General features: G+C 34.9%; 1 protein-coding gene across 3 annotated transcripts; it reads right to left on the bottom strand.

The window, feature by feature from the left end:
• Positions 1-966: 966 nt before the first annotated feature.
• LOC121967098 lies at positions 967-7173 on the bottom strand. Of its 3 annotated transcripts, none has more exons than XM_042517124.1 (12): positions 6925-7173; positions 6298-6843; positions 4983-6209; positions 4541-4868; positions 3983-4238; positions 3710-3923; positions 3440-3558; positions 2366-2488; positions 1877-1984; positions 1691-1804; positions 1324-1350; positions 967-1229 (listed from the first exon to the last, which is right to left on the bottom strand). In XM_042517124.1, the coding sequence occupies exons 1-12, from the start codon at positions 7015-7017 to the stop codon at positions 1160-1162; spliced, it is 3225 nt and encodes a 1074-aa protein (XP_042373058.1). In that variant the 5' UTR covers positions 7018-7173; the 3' UTR covers positions 967-1159. The 3 variants fall into 3 exon arrangements, with proteins under 3 accessions (XP_042373058.1, XP_042373059.1, XP_042373060.1); XM_042517125.1 differs by having other exon boundaries at positions 3473-3558; XM_042517126.1 differs by lacking the exon at positions 2366-2488 and having other exon boundaries at positions 3473-3558.
• Between the last annotated feature and the right edge of the window lie 11646 nt (positions 7174-18819).

The following is an 18819-nucleotide window of genomic DNA, read 5'->3' as shown; positions in this document are numbered from 1 at the left end:
TGCAGATATGAGATTTTTTCTTTAGAAACCTACTATTCTTCATTGTATTTAGATTGCATGCAATATAGTTTTTCATGAGATAACAAAGCATATTGAGATAGATTGTCATTTCACTTGTCATCATCTACAGCTTGGTACTATCACACTACCTTTTGTTCCTTCCTCACTGCAGATAGCTGATATGTTTATCAAGGCTCATTCTGCTTCGTGTTTTCGGTTTTGGTTTGACAAACTCTCAATGTTTCTGGCTGTTGCATCGTGACTTTGAGGAGGATGTTAGATTATATAAATTTATTAGAAATTAATTATTTGTTTATAGCCTTTATGACAATTTAGTCTTTATCTTTTCAATTTAAAGCTTAGGTTTTTCTTGTATTACTTTTTAGATTCATCAAATCAAAACGACTATTTTTTTTATTGGGGTCAATTTCTACAATAATAATAAGGGATGAACATATGATTTTAAACCTTGATAAAAAAATACTAGTGTTTTTGATCAAATTAGAACAATTTTAACTAAAGTGGAGATATTTTAATATAATAATGTTTCACGGGTAGTAATTTTATTTTATTTTTTATATTGTAGTAATTTTGACTAAAGTTAATAGTGTTGAAATAAAAAATATTTTGAGAAAAAATAGAATGAAATGTTGTTATAATATTTTTTTAATACAGAGCGTTATTTTAATGATAATGAAAGTAAATTTCTTTTCACTTGGCAATGACTACTCTACCACACAAGGGTTTAATGTTACTTAGAAGAATTATATCATGGAGGAAAAGAGCATCTGATTAAGGGTTGTCTTAATAATAATTTATTTTAGATCAAAGCGAATAACAAAAGTAAAAATGATAATCAAGTCACCATTGAAACATACTTTAACCACATTTAGTCCTTTCATTGCAAAACTAAAACCATTGGCATTAAAAAAATTGACTAAAAGACTACCCCAAACTCAAATTTAATTTACTTAGAACAAATACCAAATGTTCATATAAGAAAGTCTAACGATCCATCATTAGATTTAAAATACATTGCTCATCCTTGCAATAGATTTGACAAGGATTTTAGGTTAAGCCACAATTACATCACCCATAATAAAACATTGTAGAAATTAGTTAGAATACTATTTCAACATGATATGATTTTAAGAAAAATTCAAACCTTACGACCGATTTGTTCTTGAAAGAAGGTGAGTAGTTGGGAAATCTTCGAAACAACAGGGTTCCTATTAAGGGGAATGCAACAAAAACTGAAGCTGAATAGATAGAAAATATGTAGAATTGCAATTGATAAAAAAAATTGAAAGTTGTATCTCATACCTATCAGCATCATTCGATTCATTCAGCCTGATGCAAAATAGAAGAGAAACAATTAACAATCTCAATATTCAAAGGAACAAATTCAATCTGAAGCTATGTCTTCGAAAATCTTATTCCTAAAAGAAGACTAAATGCTTTTATCTTGTAAATGTGTATCAACAGCATATATATAAATAGAATTCTCTTCATTCATTGCACTATGCTAAAAATAGTTTTTCCAATGACAAGAACAAGGTGCAAATCACAATTCAGGATACATTCCACGTATAGAAGAACTCGATCCGAGTAGGAAAACAAAGACTCATATTAAATATTGGATTACTGAAAGTATATACAATCTATGAAATAAGTTGCGATAGGGGCTCACATCATTTTTAATTCTTCATTTCCAATTTTAACAATGTCATCTTCTGATTCCTGATTTGTAGGCTGATAGATTTGCAGAGCTTCTGTAGATCTCTGGATCGACTCTTTGTATTTGCTGTAGCATGAAAAGAAACAACATGCCCATGAAGAGATATAGTAAATGAAGTAAGTTGCAATAAAGACTCACATCGTTTTCGGTTCTTCAGTTTCAATTTTAGTAAGATCATCTCCAAATTCTTGATCAGTAGGCTCACATATAGCTTTAGTAGATCTCTGGATCGACTCCTTGTATTCACTGCAATACGAAAGAGATACCTTAAAAGGAATTAAATTTATTTCTCCCATCTTAAAATGAAATATATAATTGATGTCGAATTCTATAAAAATTATTATTTTTATCTCCAACTCTCTATGCCATTTATCTATTGTAGACATTCTTCATCTTTATTCTTTTCTAGACTGTAAATTATGTTTCTAAACTAAATTACTTATAATAATAGAAATAGTACAACAATATTGGAAGGATTGTAGAGACAACTCCTTTGTCCATGTCAACAAATATATCAATTGGAAGAGCACGATGTGAGTAAAACAACAGTGCTTAGGAAACTCACTTAATTGAAACGCTAAGTACAAGATTTTCAATCCTACTAAGACTAACAAAAAAACAACTCACATCAATTTTATTCTCGAAGAATGAATTCTCAGAATATCATCTTTGCATTCTTCGGTCGCAAGATGAAGTTTGGGCTGATAGATAGCTTTAGCAGATCTATTATGGACTGGCTCCTTGTATGCCCTACCGGAGAAATTTCACAAAGGATCAGACCAACTTTTAAAAAAGAGAGAAAATTTAACAATGCATAAACTATCATTCTTCGCTTGAGTTTAGACATATGGCCAAAATAGTATGATTTCAAAACCAACACTAGACACATTTCGAAGAGTCCGATGATCAATTCAAAAGAGTTCTAATCCTAAAAAACTGATGATGACACCTTACTATTATTAAAAAAATCAGTACCCTATATCAAATGGAAGCATTGACTCTTGTAGAATCTTGAAGAGATTATCCATGTAATTTTCCAATATCCAAATTGAAGACGTCTAGTATTAATATTGATCTTGTTTAACAATTGTTAATTGTCTTTGACTGATCCAATTGGAGTTGAAACAAGTACAATATTCAATTTCTGACTCTAGCATCTACTCACCTTCTCCTTCCCTCTCTTTTCTTAGAGTTCCATCTCCTTGCACCATAATCAGTAGGCACAGTTGAAGGATGAGTCATGAAATTATGATAGATATTTTTCTGATCAAAACAAGCAAAGTGCTATTACATTGGCACTTACCGGTGCCAACAAAGTATCAGTATGGATTGACGGCTAAAAGAATACATTTCAACCTTGTTGTCAACTGTTACTAATTATCAGACACTTGTTATTTTATGGGAATGAAAGTATTAACATTAGGAAGACAACTAAACACCATTGGCACTTTAGAAAACAAGCCTTAGCAACATTTAAAGAGAGCGGTGATTATTTTATTGTGTGATGTTTGTTTTATTCTCATTTTTTTTCATTACTTCTCAGGAGGAATGGTTGTTTGTGATATTATGATAACATTTAATTTAGTCTCTTCTAAAATCATAAGTCACTAGTACATGCTGAGGATGCGAGAATTAGTTTAAGGAATTGAAAAGGTAGCAAAGTTACTGAAAATAAATATGATGCATGTCATAAAAGCATACTCTTTTTTGCATGAACTATTTGAATTTACGTGCCTTGAGAGAGGCATTTTGCCTTTAGAAGCTTCAGAATATTTCGATGCATTTCCATAATGACTGGAGTTTGAAATCATATGTTTTCCCTGAAACAAAGTGAAATTAATACAAATATTAGAATAAAATGCAAATTGAACCATTTACATTACCACAAATTGATTGCCATAATTTCATATGACAAAGTATATATCAGATTTATAGTTGGTAACTACAATTTAGAAATAGATAATAATGTACCTTCTTCGGACTTTCATTGATGCTTAGGTGGTCAAAGTTAAGTGAATCTGCATTGCTTGGGGAACAACTTGCTCTATCGATTGCTTTACCGATGCTCTCATCCTCAGTAGCATTAAAAATGCAGCCACGAACCTTTGCATCTTGCACTATATTTGCCCATATTGATCGACTACTACTTAATGTAGGTTCATTACCCAATATCCAGAGGCAGTATCTGAAATTCAAAAGTCTTACAAAATTCATTGGGAAAAAAAATGAAACATAGAATCATACCTTGCTCTAGTCAGTGCAACATTTGTGCGATTAGGATTAGAAACAAACCCAATTGAACCATCAGCATTCGATCTCACTGTGCTAAGTATGATAACATCTTCCTCACTACCTTGAAACCCATCGACCGTGCTAACTTTAACGGGCATGTTTGAGCTCCATGGAAGCATTTTCCTTACTTGCTCATCAACAACAACAACTTGTGCAGAGTAAGGGCAGATAACGCCGACAGTAATTCTGTTCTTACTTTTCATGGTTGCTACAAAAGTTCAAAGGTAGCAAAAAAGCATTGTCACTAAGGCAGCAAGTCATAATGTTGCTTGACTGAGAAATTACGATCCCTTATACGGATAAATATGAATTAATCTTAAATGGATAATAACAGGGAGGATGAATCAAGATAAAACTAGGGAGAAAAGGAATGCAAAAAGTAAGAACAATTTCCAGCTAAAAGCAAAGTTTAGCCGTTTGTTGTATTTCTAGATTTATTAAGCTACATAAACATTATGAAGTATAAAGCTAGCTGATTGATAGTCAGTAATATGAAACCACAACACATACCTGTACGAAGGCTTCTAAGAATTTGCAAGATAACGACAACTTCCATGTCGTTTTTCTTACTGTGACTAAAGTTGTCAAAACTCTCGGTTCCATCTACAATATTAATGAAAGAGTAGGATCCAAACATCTTTCCAGGAAGAAATCTTCTTGTGTAGTCCTTCTTAATGACGTTTGGTCCATTGATTACTTTGGAGTTATAGAATCTTTCAAGAGGAAACAAGCTGATAGATGGATGCATGCGATACTGCACATTCAGAAGGTGTTTCTTGAATCCTAATTTACTCAACCTTTCAAATAGACTCCTACCAAACATTGCATTTTCTGAGACCTGATATATAAGTTAGAGTATAGCCAGAATTTAGTACAGAAATACACTAAATTACAGATATTTTCGATAGAGAGTGAATATTATTAAGATTACAGAAGACAAACTATTTCGCACCTTGCTTTTGACAAGAGCAGGCAATTGACATTCATCACCAACAAGAACAGCATGGCTTATAGAAGAGATCTGCAAGGGTACTAATGATTCACATTCTTTTATCTGTGCTGCTTCATCAATAATAACAATCTTAAATGGTTTCTTTAAATCCAATTTGTGCATCTTGGCGGACGTTGATGCTGTACAGAAAACGATGTTGGCCGTTTCCAAGCAGAAATCCATGATGCTAAGCTTGCCAGAGAGTGATGGTAGATGTAACGACCGCTCGAGTAATTTTATTTCGTCACAACAATGTCTTTTCATCTTAAGTAGCATGATAAAGGTATTGGTGTTGCTACCAAATAAATTGTTATTTTGAGAAAAAGACAGACTGGATCCAAATACTTTCTCAAGATTATTGCCTGCATCTTTCTTTGAGAGAAAAGTGTTAAAGCATTTGAGCGAACGAAGAAGATCCTTTATGTGTTTACAGCAAAAATTCGATAAAGCAGCTGCTGGCATATGAACACACAAGGTATTGAAACACTCTCCAGATTTCTTTAAAAGAGATGCAAATTTTTGCCTAACAAATGATAGAAAAGTCACCTCACTCTTACTTGGTGGATTCTCAGCATTTGTAATTCTTTGATCGCCTTTGCTATCCTTTATATCATTTAAATTCTTGGCCTTCTCATCCTCAATTTTCTTTTCATCCAAATAATTTTTGTACAAAAATGCAGCACGTTCAAAGAAATTTAGTAATGATCTAAGGCAATCTTTCCAGCCAGTTTGTAATCCAAAGCACCCTTTTAGCCTATCTGCTCTGTATTTGAGAAACACATCTCGTAGATCATCACCAAATTTTAACCTTTTTTCATTGCCAAACAAAACCACATCTCCTAAACGGCATGGTCTGGTCCCAGAGGATTCTTTCAGTAGCTTCAAGAAGCGCGATGCTACTTGTGTTACAGCATTATTGGTAGTCGCGCAAATAAGTGTTCTACATCTCAGTTGATCTAATAACCACACTAAACCACTGATTGTTTTGGTCTTTCCAGTACCAGGAGGCCCCCAAATAAGGCTTATGGATGGATGATCAATGCGACATTCATTAGACGGTAAGCAACTCAGTATGGCATTGGTCTGAGACTCATTCAATGACAACTTGCTTATACTCAATCCAATATCAATGTTTTGGATACCAGCAACATCAGGCTTGGAGGCAAATGAAACACTACCCATGTCATCCTGCAATAAAAACAATTCAGGACAAATTAAATATTAAACAAAATTTAAAGAATATAAAGATTTCAAGATAAAACTACAGTTTGCATACCTCTGGGTCAAAATGTAACACCTTGTGAATAAGACCAATATTCCTACTCTGTGCAAGCTTAAAATTCAACGCATTCCAGATTCGAGAGTATGTTATGGTGGTCAACACACAAACAACAAAAAGGCCTTTTGTTCCTTTGCAATTAGTGCTATCTATTGAAGCCTCGATGTCCTCTGACGCTCTAACTATAGAACATTGAGGTTCCAGGTCCAGATTTTGAACTTCATCCATAACTACCTTAACTACCTCAAGAAGGCAATATGAATCCCGGTCCGTCTTTGGAATATACCCATCTATTGGCCTACTCTTTGATAAGATAAGAATGTCACCTTTGCACGGCTTATAGACACTATCCTGTTCAACAACCATGAAGTATTCATGACCTGCGTGATCTCTGCACTCGAGATCCTCTATTTTGACAAAAGGAGCACGAGACAGGGTTTGGAGGTTAGAGCTCATTTCTTCGCGTAGTTCTTCCAAGAGTGGATAGGTAAAGGAGCTCAAATAGTTCTTGACAGTGTCGAAGGTCATGGGAATCCTCTCCACCTAAACATGAAGCGGAAGGGGCTTGACAGACTTGATTGTAATTAACGATTGCGAGTAGAGAAAGAGTCTAGCTATTTTTACCTTGCCCCGGAAGAAATCAGGGTTGAGCACATCTTCCATGGACCATGAGAAGATTTGGTCCGCTAGGCTGCCATGGCCTTCTGAGCCGGACATCGCTTGCCTTGCAGCTCTTCAGCTCTGGAGGTCGATCGAGTTGGGGTGCAAGAAGAGGTGACGACGGATCGAAGTAGGAGACTGCAGTGAGTAAGAGGGAGAGTTCGTGCGTGCATGCAGATGACGACCGCAGTTAGTAGGATAGAGCGTAACGTCGATAGAGACCAATCGAAGAAAGACCCTTTAAAATTGTGGAAATTTTAAAAGGTATATTTAACTTTTAAATATACATTTTCTATATTACCTCAACCGTCAATTATTATAATATTATATTTAAAGAAGTAGTGTATATTTTGAATTATTATTATTATTATTATTATTACTATTATTATTATCAAAATTTAGAATTAAAAATCCACAATAAACATTTAAAAATGTATTCAATTACCATTGAGTCATGCTCATGGACCACCTTGTTGGAAAAAAAAACAAGGAATTGCAAACATACGTACAACCTTTAGTAGTACTTGTGATCGTCTGATTCATGCAATTTGATCTGCTTTGCTTCGCTTCGCTTCAATTTACTTTGCTTTGCTTCGCTACCAAGCTTTGCTTTGCTTCCAAGGTCGCTCCAAAAGTTCAAAGAAAGAAAAAAGCATTGTCACTAAAGTTCATAGGACCTTTAGTAGTGAACTAATGCTAGTCTAATTCAATTAAGTGGAGTCTCGAATATTAAACTTAGTTTTATCAAAATTAATTTAGAAAACTATAATAAATTAGACATACTTTGCTTTAGCCATTATTGTTTGGGATAGAAACAACTCTCATTAGAGACGCGTTTCTGTTTGAAGGATTGATTAGATATAGATCATTACAAGAAAATCAGATTAGCTAACGAATTAGTTTGGGAATTTAAATTCCATTGCTAATTTAGCGACTGATTAAACGCTAAATAGCTATTGATATTTATATTGGTCGCTTAATTGGATGCAGAATAGCAACTAATAATTACATTAGCCGCTAAATCAGTCATGATTATTTTAATCTAATTAGCAATGGAATATTAATTTCGTTACTAAATAGCGACGGAACTAATATGTAATTGCTATTTAGAGATGGAATTAGTGATAGATTATGTTTTGTTGCTAATTAAACTCATTTGGTCTCGATTTCGGTTAGGACATGCACGCTAGATTATGAGATCAGGCAAGGTTTAGGGCTTTCTCTAACAAGTTATTACTCAGCTATTAGATTTTAATGATTTAATCCTGATTAAGTTTAAACTATATGCATGCTTAGTTTTACACATTTAATAATGATGTAAATTTTTTTTATTAGGTTATAATGTGAATGCACAATAGGTTAGAAAATTGATTTATCACATAAGAATTTTTTTTCAAGGAGTTGAAGAATTTATGAATTTTGCTAAGAGTCATCTTGAGTGTATGGATGACGAAGAGTTACATTGTCTGTGTAATTATTATAAATGTAGAAATAAATATTTCCACGATGAGGATACCGTGAATGTACATGTAGGTAGAAATGGATTTATTACAAATTACTACAATTATATTATCATGAAGAACCTTATGTGCTTGAGTCAATTGGACCTTTTGTTGCTTCATCATCTGACCGTGAATTTTCATGGAAGGAATCATCGGCTATTGATAATGCAATACAACCAATGGTTTATAAATGTGGTTGATCATTCCAATATAGATAAAATACCAATGCCTAAAATTTAAAAACTATATGATATGTTAAAGTCTAGTAAAAGAGAAGTATAAAAAGATATTTCTTTTAGCCATTCACAACTATTAGCTACAGCTAGGCTATTGAACATTTTGGCAGATCATCATTTCTCAGAACGATGTTATGATGACATTTGTCAATTAATGTCAGAATTGCTCTATGTTGATAACATAATGATTGATAACTTTTACAATACCAAGAAATTAGTTAGGGGTTTAGGTTTATCTGTGGAAAAAATTAATTATTGTATAAATAATTGCATGATATTTTGGTGAAGATAGTGAACTAATTGACTGCAGAATATGTAATCACCCTTGTTATAAGTAGTGCAGTCGTATATCAGAGAAGAAAAACAAAAAATTACCATGAAAAGTTATGTATTATTTCCCATTAACTGCTAGACTGCAATGTTTGTATGTATCTGCCACAACAGTAAGACACATGGGGTGATATCATGAGCAAGTACATGAAGGAGATATAATGTGTTATCCTTTTGACTAACCTGCATGGAAACATCTTGATACAGGATTTTTCTCATTTACAATGGAACCATGTAATATAAGATTGGGACTTTCAGCAGATGAGTTTCAACCATTTGATCAATCTGGATAACAATATTTATCTTGGTTAGTTATATTAACACCATATAACTTACCATCATAAATGCGTATGAAAGATAAATTTATGTTCCTTAATGTTCTTATTCCAAGTCTAAAGAACTTGAAAGAGAAGATAGCTATTTTTTTTGCAACCTCTGATTGCAAAGTTGAATGAATTATGGAAGTAGGATCGGAGACTTATGATATTACAAGTAAAACTACTTTTATCCTACATACTACTTTATTATGGATGATTAATGATTTTATAGCATACTCAATGTTGTCAAGATGGAGTACCGCTGGTAAATTAGCATGCCCACATTGCATGACAGAGTTTGATGTAATTTTGTTACCTTGTAGTAGGAAGATATCTTGGTTTGATAATCATTATAAAATTTTATCAATTGAGCACCCTTTTAGGTGAAATAAGAAAGATTTTAAAAAGAATAAAATGGTCAGAAACCTTTTTCCATCAATTAAGTCAGGTGAACAAATAATTGAGGAAATAGACAACTATGAATTTTTACAACTATGAATTTTTACAAGTAACTTAGAATGATTCTGATGAATTAAATAGATACATTGTTAGGATCTATTAGTGTAACTGGAAAAAAAGAAGCATATTTTGGGACCTACTATATTGGAAGTATCTGCTCATATGACATAATTTAGATATGATGCATGTTGAAAAAAAATTCTTTCGATAATATCTTCAATACTATGATGAATGTCTTTGGAAAAACCAAAGACACAACAAAATCACATAAAGAATTGAAAGAGGTAGTTAGCAAACCTGAGTTGCATTAGAATGAAAGAAGCAATAATTTTATAAAAGCTTATTATACATTGGACAAAGAAGATAAGCAAGTTTTATGTAACTAGTTAAAGGAAATTAAATTCCCTGATGGATATGCCTTGAATTTGGTTCGATATATGGATATAAACAAATTAAAAAGATTTGGATGAAGAGTCATGATTGTCATGTGTTAATGTAAAGACTTATTCTAATAACTTTTCATGACTTACTTCCTAATAATATTTGACAAGTACTTACATAATTGAGTTTGTTTTTTTAGATATTTAACATCTAGGGTTATTATTACAATGGAATACCTTTGATTGTAAACTTGAGCGTACATTTTCACCCAACTTTTTTGATTTAATGGAATATCTACTAGTTCATTTACCTTACGAGGCACGACTATCTGGTCCTATAAAGTACAGATGGATGTACCATTTGAATGGTATTTGAAGAAATTAAAGAATAATATTTGTAACAAAGCAAGAGTTGAGAGGTCTATTGGCTGAGTATCATCAGAATATCTCGACACTTGCAATATCTAGTTTTGATATTATCAACAAAATAATATGAGCAAAAAGAAGATATCGTATTGTGGCTAGCCAAACATATTCAATAGGTATTTAACTTACATATATGGGTTAGTGTAATGAAATATTTGAAATCTATTTTGTACAATAACTATCAGTTAATGAGTAATACTTTGTTTTCATCATTATTCTTGCATATCGAAGGGTTGCATTCTTATTTCCTTTTCATGAGTAATTTTAAGTTTAAGCTTGTATTCTTATTGTTTCATATCAAAGTTCAAGCATATCAAAGGTGTCTAATTTAGCGACAAGATGAATTGTGATGATGCCTATATTTTAAATTTGAATTATATATTTTAAATAAATATTAATGATAATTGTATGGTAATTTAACTGTAGTTTGCATTGCACGCTACGAATGTTGTTAACCATAGCGCGCGATGTGTGTTATGAATGCTCTTAACTGTAGCGCACGGTGCATGTTGTGAATGCTCTTAATCATAGCACGCGCATCGCTCTATGAATGCTCTTAACTGCAGCATGTGCCACGTGTTGTAAATGCTCTTAACTGCAGCGTGTGCCTCACACTATCGATGTCTTATGACTTTCAACAGCTTGCAGTTGTGCAACATGCCATATGCGCTGCGGAAAGTCAAATGTATTATAGTGATACTTCTTCAACCAGATAAATATTATATATTGACCCCTCAACTATTTCCTTTTACAAATATTATTCTTTAATTTCCTCAAACATCGTTCAAATGGATACATCCATTTGCACTTCACAAGACCAGATAGTCAATGGGTGCAACTGTTGGCAAATGGTTAAATGAAAAATAATATCATGTTGTAAGAACATACATACTCCTGAACTGTGAAAAAATCAAACCCTACATAAAGTGAGTTAACTTCTATATTCAAACATTTGTATGTCTTAAAATTACCTTCTTTGACAGCTTGTACGAATAACAACTACAACTAGAAAATCTATCAATATGTGCAAGTGAGGCGGAGAAAAAGTTAGAGATAAAATTTGTATTTTTGGTTTCAAATCTATGTAAGTTAGAGAATAATTTTTTTTGTCCAAGTCTCTTATATAATCTATAATTTATATCATAACTACTTTTATAGGTGAAGGACTGTAAACTATCAAATGTGCAAGATGAAAGGATAATGAGTTTTGCATTAGGACCTCTCTGTAACATAAGAGTCTACTCTGGTTACTATGTTAATGACTTCAAATTTCACATGGCACAATACAATTTACACACACTTACCTACAATTTAGGAGTTTGCGTAAAAGCATCTAACAACAATAGTAATACTAAATTTGATTACATGGTAGAGTTGACGAAATCATAGAGGTTGAATATCCTACTTTACCCATAAAATGGTGTGTGTTATTCAAATGCTCATTGTATAATTTAACTCTAAGAATAGGTACTAGAGTACATTTAAACTGTAATTTAGTTGAGGTTAATGCAATCAAAATATTCAATAAGTTTGAACCTTTCATTTTTATGATATAAGCCGATCAAGTTTTCTATTTTAAATACCTGATGAAAAGAAGAAGAGCTAGTGAATGTTTAGTAGTTCTTCAAATGGAGCATCGCTCGACCATAGAAATGCCAAACTCTATCATGGCCCAAAACTATGATGCATTTCAAAATGAGGAAGTGGAGATTCATTTAGTTGATGCACATATTCAATTCACACCCCAATTACTTGTAGATGTCAATGCCACTTATGAAAAAATAGATGATGGAAAGATAAGGAGCTTGATGTACTAGTGTCTAGTAATGAAGAATTATAAATTGTTAATATTAATGATTCAGATTCTTAAATCTCACTAATTCTACCCTATAAGTCATTAGTTTTAAGGTGAATTTATTTTTAGATCAATATCTCATTAGTTCTACCATATAATTCATTATTATTCTAAATTTATTATTTCGAATATCTATGTGTTATAATGTTGTTTTGCAAATATAGTTATGTCGGATACTACATTAGTGCACAACGACCATATTGTTTTGAAGATTGTCGGGGATTGGTAAGTATTGATCATATTAGGAAATTAAATTCATACAGATCTTTTATTTATTATTTTGAATAAAACATTCATACAATTTTACTCCTGAAGGTTATCGTATATCTGCATACATAACAAATAAATTTAAAGAATGACTATGTGCTTCTAGTACTATATAGAGACTTGTAGACTTATATATGAAAGAATTTTATTATAGAGAATGTTTAGTAAGTAATTTGAATAATATTGATATTGTATAATATAATATCTTTTTATACTAAATTTTTAATTATGGTTGCAAAAAAATATATCAATGAGCCTGGACATGATACATCATTTAAAGAAACACGGAACAAATATTGTACCAAATTATACAAGAACATGCTATACAAGTGGAGAAAGAAGGGAATAAAACCAAGGCATGTTCTAGTTGAGATTTGGGATGAATAGAGTTCTAGTTGGGCTACAGATAAATGGCGGCAAAATTCAATGACTACTCGAAATAATAGAAATAAAGAGCTCAATACTGTAGGATCCACAAACCATATTGCTGGATCAAGATCTATTGTAGAGCATACAATAGAGTTGGTAAGTTTACAATAAAGTTTAAACTATAAATTTTTAATTAATAATGAACTTATTTTAATTTATAATAAAATTTGTGTATGCAAGAAGATACATTACAGAGATTGTTGGTGCAGGTTGCACTAATAATCTAATTTTGATATATGACAGATAGGCTAAAGTTAGATATGATGTTTGTCTAACCTTTCTACCAAGTGTGTAGGAGTTGACTGTTCTGAAAGATCTGACACTAGGCTGAAATCCAGCTAGGTCTGCGGGACCCGATAGCTGGTGGGAAGTCCAGATAGGTTCGCGGGGCCCGAGATCTGGCGGGAAGCCTTGTTGTGTCCGCAGGACCTGACAACCAGTGGGAAGACCTGGTGGGTCAAAGATAAGTCAAGTGACTGCAGATGGTAAGTGAAGGTAAGCAACTGGAGGAAAGATCCAGTGAGGACGCGCTCCCCGTTGAGGGAACTATAGGCGTCGATCCAACTTAGGCCCATTTGGGAAACCTAAGTTAAGATCTTGACTAGATCCTGATCTCAAGGAGATAGGATCTAATTACTACTCATATCTGTTGAGTTGTACTAACTCTGTTTTGCCGGATGAACCTATTTTTGTTGCCCAAGAATAACCATTTTTTGTAGGAAAAGAAGGTGCTGAAAAAAGGGGTCCGGGTGCCCGGACTAGTCTCGTCTAGGCAGGCCTGGGGCACCTTGGCAATTCGAGCACTCGGAGTCGGTCCAGGCACCCGGACCGTGAAAATCATTCACAAGCTGATGTGGAGCGCGTTGACTGGTTGAGCCACGTGGTCCAGGTGCTCGGAGGGGTTCCAGGAACCTGGAATGAGCCTATTTAAAGGCCTTCTCCTAGGAGCTTAAAAACAACAATTGCTACGACTTTCACTCTTGCTCGGTGCTCCAAAAAAGCTCTTGCGATGCTATGACACTCCTCCAACAACCGGTGATCAAGATTCTCTTACTTTCTTTGTTGTCGGTAATTTTCATATATAGTTCCTGTACTCATTTTGTAACCATTCTAACTATTAGTAGATTTCCCAACGAAAGAACTTGATGAGTGCAGGCCTTGGAGTATGAGTCATCGAAGGCTTCAAACCAAGTAAAACTAACTTGTGTTAGCATTGTCTTTTTTACTTTCATTTTCCGCTGCGTAACTTAGTTTTAAATCAAGTTTTTCGAAGATTGCTATTCACCCCCCTAGCATCTTTCCGATCCTACAAGTGGTATCAGAGCAGGTACCGCTCTGAATTGATGCAACCACCAATCAAATAAGGGGGTAATTTTTTCTTTCCTTTCTATTTCGATTTTTAAGCTTTTTTCGATATAATCCAAATTGATACAATTACCTCTTTGGATAATTTTTTTTCGTTGAAAACTACTCTGAATTGGTGCAACACCAATTCAGTCTTAATATCTTTATTTTTCTCCCACACTACTATCCAAGACCTAGTCTTGGGATTTCTTTTCTTTTTCTTCTTTTGTGTGCAAGGTTCATGGCCCAAAATGAGGGATATAGTACTGTTCCTCCTCCCCTCTTTAATGGTGGTGATTTCCCATATTAGAAGAAATGGATGGAGGTGTGCCTGAAGACTGACTTTGACCAATGGTTCAGTGTCACTAAAGGATACAAGGCTCTAGTCGACCACAACACCGGAATTCCAATGGACCCAGAAAATTGGAATTCGGAGATGAAGAAAAAGGCCTAGATTGATTTCAAGGCACACAACACAATCCAATGCGAACTAACAAAGGAAGAACTGAATGGCGTTGGCCCATATGAAAATGCAAAGGAGCTATGGGACAAACTCATAGAACTACACGAGGGAATCAACGATGCAAAGGTTATAAAAAGAGACTTATTTTTAAATAAATTATTTAACATAAAAATATAGGAAGGAGAATCTGCCAGTTAATTGCACGCGAGGATAAAAGACATCTTCAATGGGCTCATACAATCAGCCATCAGATGGAGAACAGATATTTGATAAGGTATGCTCTAAACACATTTCCTCGAAATGCACTGTGGGCATCTATCGTGGATGCTTACAAAATTTTGAGAAATTTATCTAAATTAAAACTAGATGAGTTATTTTGTGAACTTGAACTCCATGAATAGACTAACTCAAAGCAGGTCGAGAAAGGTATTGCACTCTTTGCAGGTCCCTCAAAAGAGACCAAACACAAGAACAAACCAGAACCCAAATATGAATCTAGCATAGAAGATGAAGAAGAACAACTCGTGAACATGGTCAGAAAAATATTCATAAGAAGAAGGAATGATTTCTCAAAGAAGGACCTACAAAGGTAATCAAGTCAAATGATACAAAGGCGAAGATCACATGCTACGAGTGCAACAAGAAAGGACACTATAAGCACGAGTGCCCGAAGATGAAAGATGATAAACCCAAAACAACCAGAAGGAAGAAGACACTCAAGGCGACGTGGGACAAATCATCTTCAGAAGAATCAGATGTCGAAGATCAAAAGCATCACAACTACCTCATACTGATAGCAATGGAATTGAAATCAGAAAGCGAGTCGGGGCAAGATGACGACTCTGAAGACGAATCAAGCCATGAGTCCACACTCATTTCCGCAGGTTCGAATGAGGTATCTTCTATCCTAATCTCTAAATGTTTTAGAATAATTGCATGTTTAAACAAAACTTAATTAAGCATGAAAAACAAAATGAATAATTTCTTGAGGAAAATCAATATTTTAAGGAACAAATTAAAAATAAAAATCCAAATCAAGATTTAAGACTTGAGGAGGAAAACACAAATTTAAAAAAATGAAATTAATAAACTTAAAGGATTATTAGAAACTTTCACCACTAGATCAAAAAATTAGGATTTAATTCTCAAAACCCAAAAAGCTGTATACAATAAATCTGAGCTTGGATACAAGTCCAGCTTAACAAACAAAATATTTATATCACTAATAAGACAAAACAAAAACCTAATTAAAGCTTGGGTTCCAAAAGCATGCCTAACCACGCAAGTAGGACTCAATCAATTCTATGTGCCTAAACACCAAATTCATTACCTAAATCCATCTAAACCTAACCCAAACCCAAATCTAAAACATAAAACAAAATCAAATAAACCAAATTCAAATCACAAAACCAAAATTAAATCAAATAGCTTTAAAACCAACTCAAACTCAAATTACCAACAAGTTTATTATAACTACAAAAGTAATTGACATAAATCTAAAACTTAAACCTAAAAATTCAATAACTCAAGGGGAGGCTTCAAATTAGTTAGCACCTCTAAAATAAAAGTTTACTCGATTGGGTAATTAGATCTAGATTAAAAAGGAACAAAAGTTTAACTTGAAAAATAATACTGGAGAAGTTTTGGATAATAGTAGATTAGGAAATCTCTGTCAATGCATGTCTAGGAAGATATGACTTCAACCTGGTGCATTTGGCTAAGTGAAACTAATTGAAGCTATCCCTTACCAATTATAGCTGGTTAGACCAAAGTTTTATTATTAAGTTCAGTTGATAGAACTATTTAGAAAACCTCAAAGGCGTGGTTACTCTAATAATGTCTAGGTGACTCACCACAGCTTAGAAGTTTATCCAAAAAATACCTATTTGTTGAACCTAAAGCTAAACTTGAATTTAACACAAGTTTAAACCAAACCCTAAAATTCAATTTAAACTCATCTCACGAAATCATAGGATCCCTTTGTTTGAAAAGTTAGACTGTGAGATGAATAAGGTTAAATTAAAATTAAACTAAATTAAATCTAAATAATTAATTCCTTAAAAAATTGCAAATAATCTTGAAGATATTGCTTGTGCTTAAAAATCTTAGATTAAGGTGGAGGATATTTATTCAGATATTTTTTAAATTCTAGAAAAATTATTTACTTATGTTTTCTAAAAATTTCCTATTTTTTTAGTGTTCCAAAATTTGTTTTGGCCTTAGCGTAGATCAAACTCCTAGAAAGCATGATCCTATATATCTAGGAATTAAGCATCTCACAAACACACTAGGTTTACCTTGATTGTATATTTATAAACATAGAATGGTGTGAGATGCATAAGCATTTTGCCTAGACTTCAGATACTTACATCAGTGCATCAACATAAGTCTGGGAGAAAAATATAATAGTATATTGATCAAATCAAGTAGTCTTTATTTTTTTTTTGCAAATATCTAACTAGACATAAATACCTGACTCGACTATCCAGGTAAACACTGCTATCTTCTGATAGTTAGTTAGTAACCAAGGGTTAGATAGTTAAAGACCAATAGTAGATGAGTATATTTAACTAAACTCTTATTACTACTGATCTTGTCCGAGCGCTGAGTCGACGGACACTGGGGACGTGGCACTCTCCGCTGTCTCCGACTGGTGATGTGGATCTCCGGCGAATCTGCAAAGAAGCCGAGCCGGGAGGGGTTTCCCGGCGACGACCCTCCGACGCTCAAGTCAGGCAGTGAAGAAGGAGAGGAACAAAATAACGCTACTGTGGCTACAGTGATGAGAATCGCATACCTCCGTCGAAGTCCGGGGGTCCTTATATAGGACCCCGGGTGGGTGCGAGCACGCTTCCTGATGCGTGCACGCTTCCCCAAACATATCTCAGTAGGGTTGTGTCAGAAAAGCATGTCTGACGCCATTCCACAATCGTCCGAGCATATCCTTGACGTGACGGTGGAAACTTCCACCGTACGATACTCTGTCCGCTCCGGCTGCCGACCATGCTGTTTGTCGGCGGCAGTTGTCTCGAGGACGATGTTACCAGCTGCCCCTTTTGTCCCTTTGCACCTCTTGCCTGTTCCTGGGCCGGGCGGACCGGTCGCTCGGCACTCATGGCCTCCGGGAATGCGCACACCTCGGACCGGGCGGGGAAGCCCTGCTCATGTGCTCGGATGGGATTGCGCCTTATTGTCCTGTGGCTCGGGCGAGCGGCCTACCCGCTCGGCCCAGAGACTCTTTACCTTGAGCATGGGAAACCCGACCCCTGGTCGGGCTGTCTTTCGTCTGGCCTGGGAGACCCCTGGCCGGATGTTCGGTCGGCCGAATGCTCGGTCGGCCCGCAAGTCCGCTTGGCAAGACCTCTGTCCACTCGGCACGACCTTGGGGTTGACCCTCTTGACCATTGACCTCCACGTGTCATTGACCTCCCGCCAACGAGGGTCTCCCGTCCTTACTACCAGATCACATGCCTCCCCCTCAAGTCTAGTCGAAGGAGGCGCTAAGCCCGGCTGACTGGACTATGAGTTTGGCCAAGCGATAGCCATCCTGCCACTCCCGAAAGTGTACCTCTGCTCGACCACTATGGGGTCGAATAGCGCCGGTCGGCTAATTGCCGAGGGCTGCCCCACTGGCCTGTCGATGGCCTGTGATGATGTTCGCGGGATCTTCTCGGAATGCATCCAAATCTCCGCTATTATGGTTGAGCACGCGGGTTCTGCCTTGTGATGGGGCTCATTAAATGCCCTCCTCTGACCGAGTGCCACGTGGTGCTGTTGACGTCATCGTACGACTGCAGCCTTATGCCCGATGCGACATTCCTCTGTTTGAAATGGACGGTTGGATGCGGGCC

This window comes from Zingiber officinale, chromosome 3B (genome assembly GCF_018446385.1).
Source record: "Zingiber officinale cultivar Zhangliang chromosome 3B, Zo_v1.1, whole genome shotgun sequence".
Lineage (NCBI taxonomy): Eukaryota > Viridiplantae > Streptophyta > Magnoliopsida > Zingiberales > Zingiberaceae > Zingiber > Zingiber officinale.
The sequence above is the reverse complement of the archived record's forward strand: the minus strand, read 5'-3'. Positions and strand labels throughout refer to the sequence as shown.

Excerpts from the sequence above, each read along its gene's own strand:
- LOC121967098 (XM_042517124.1), bottom strand. The coding sequence starts at position 7,017 with ATGTCCGGCTCAGAAGGCCATGGCAGCCTAGCGGACCAAATCTTCTCA. Across the intron at positions 4,869-4,982 it reads CTGCTCTTGTCAAAAGCAAG|GTCTCAGAAAATGCAATGTT; the intron begins GTGCGAAATAGT and ends CTTATATATCAG. Across the intron at positions 3,559-3,709 it reads TCAATGAAAGTCCGAAGAAG|GGAAAACATATGATTTCAAA; the intron begins GTACATTATTAT and ends ACTTTGTTTCAG.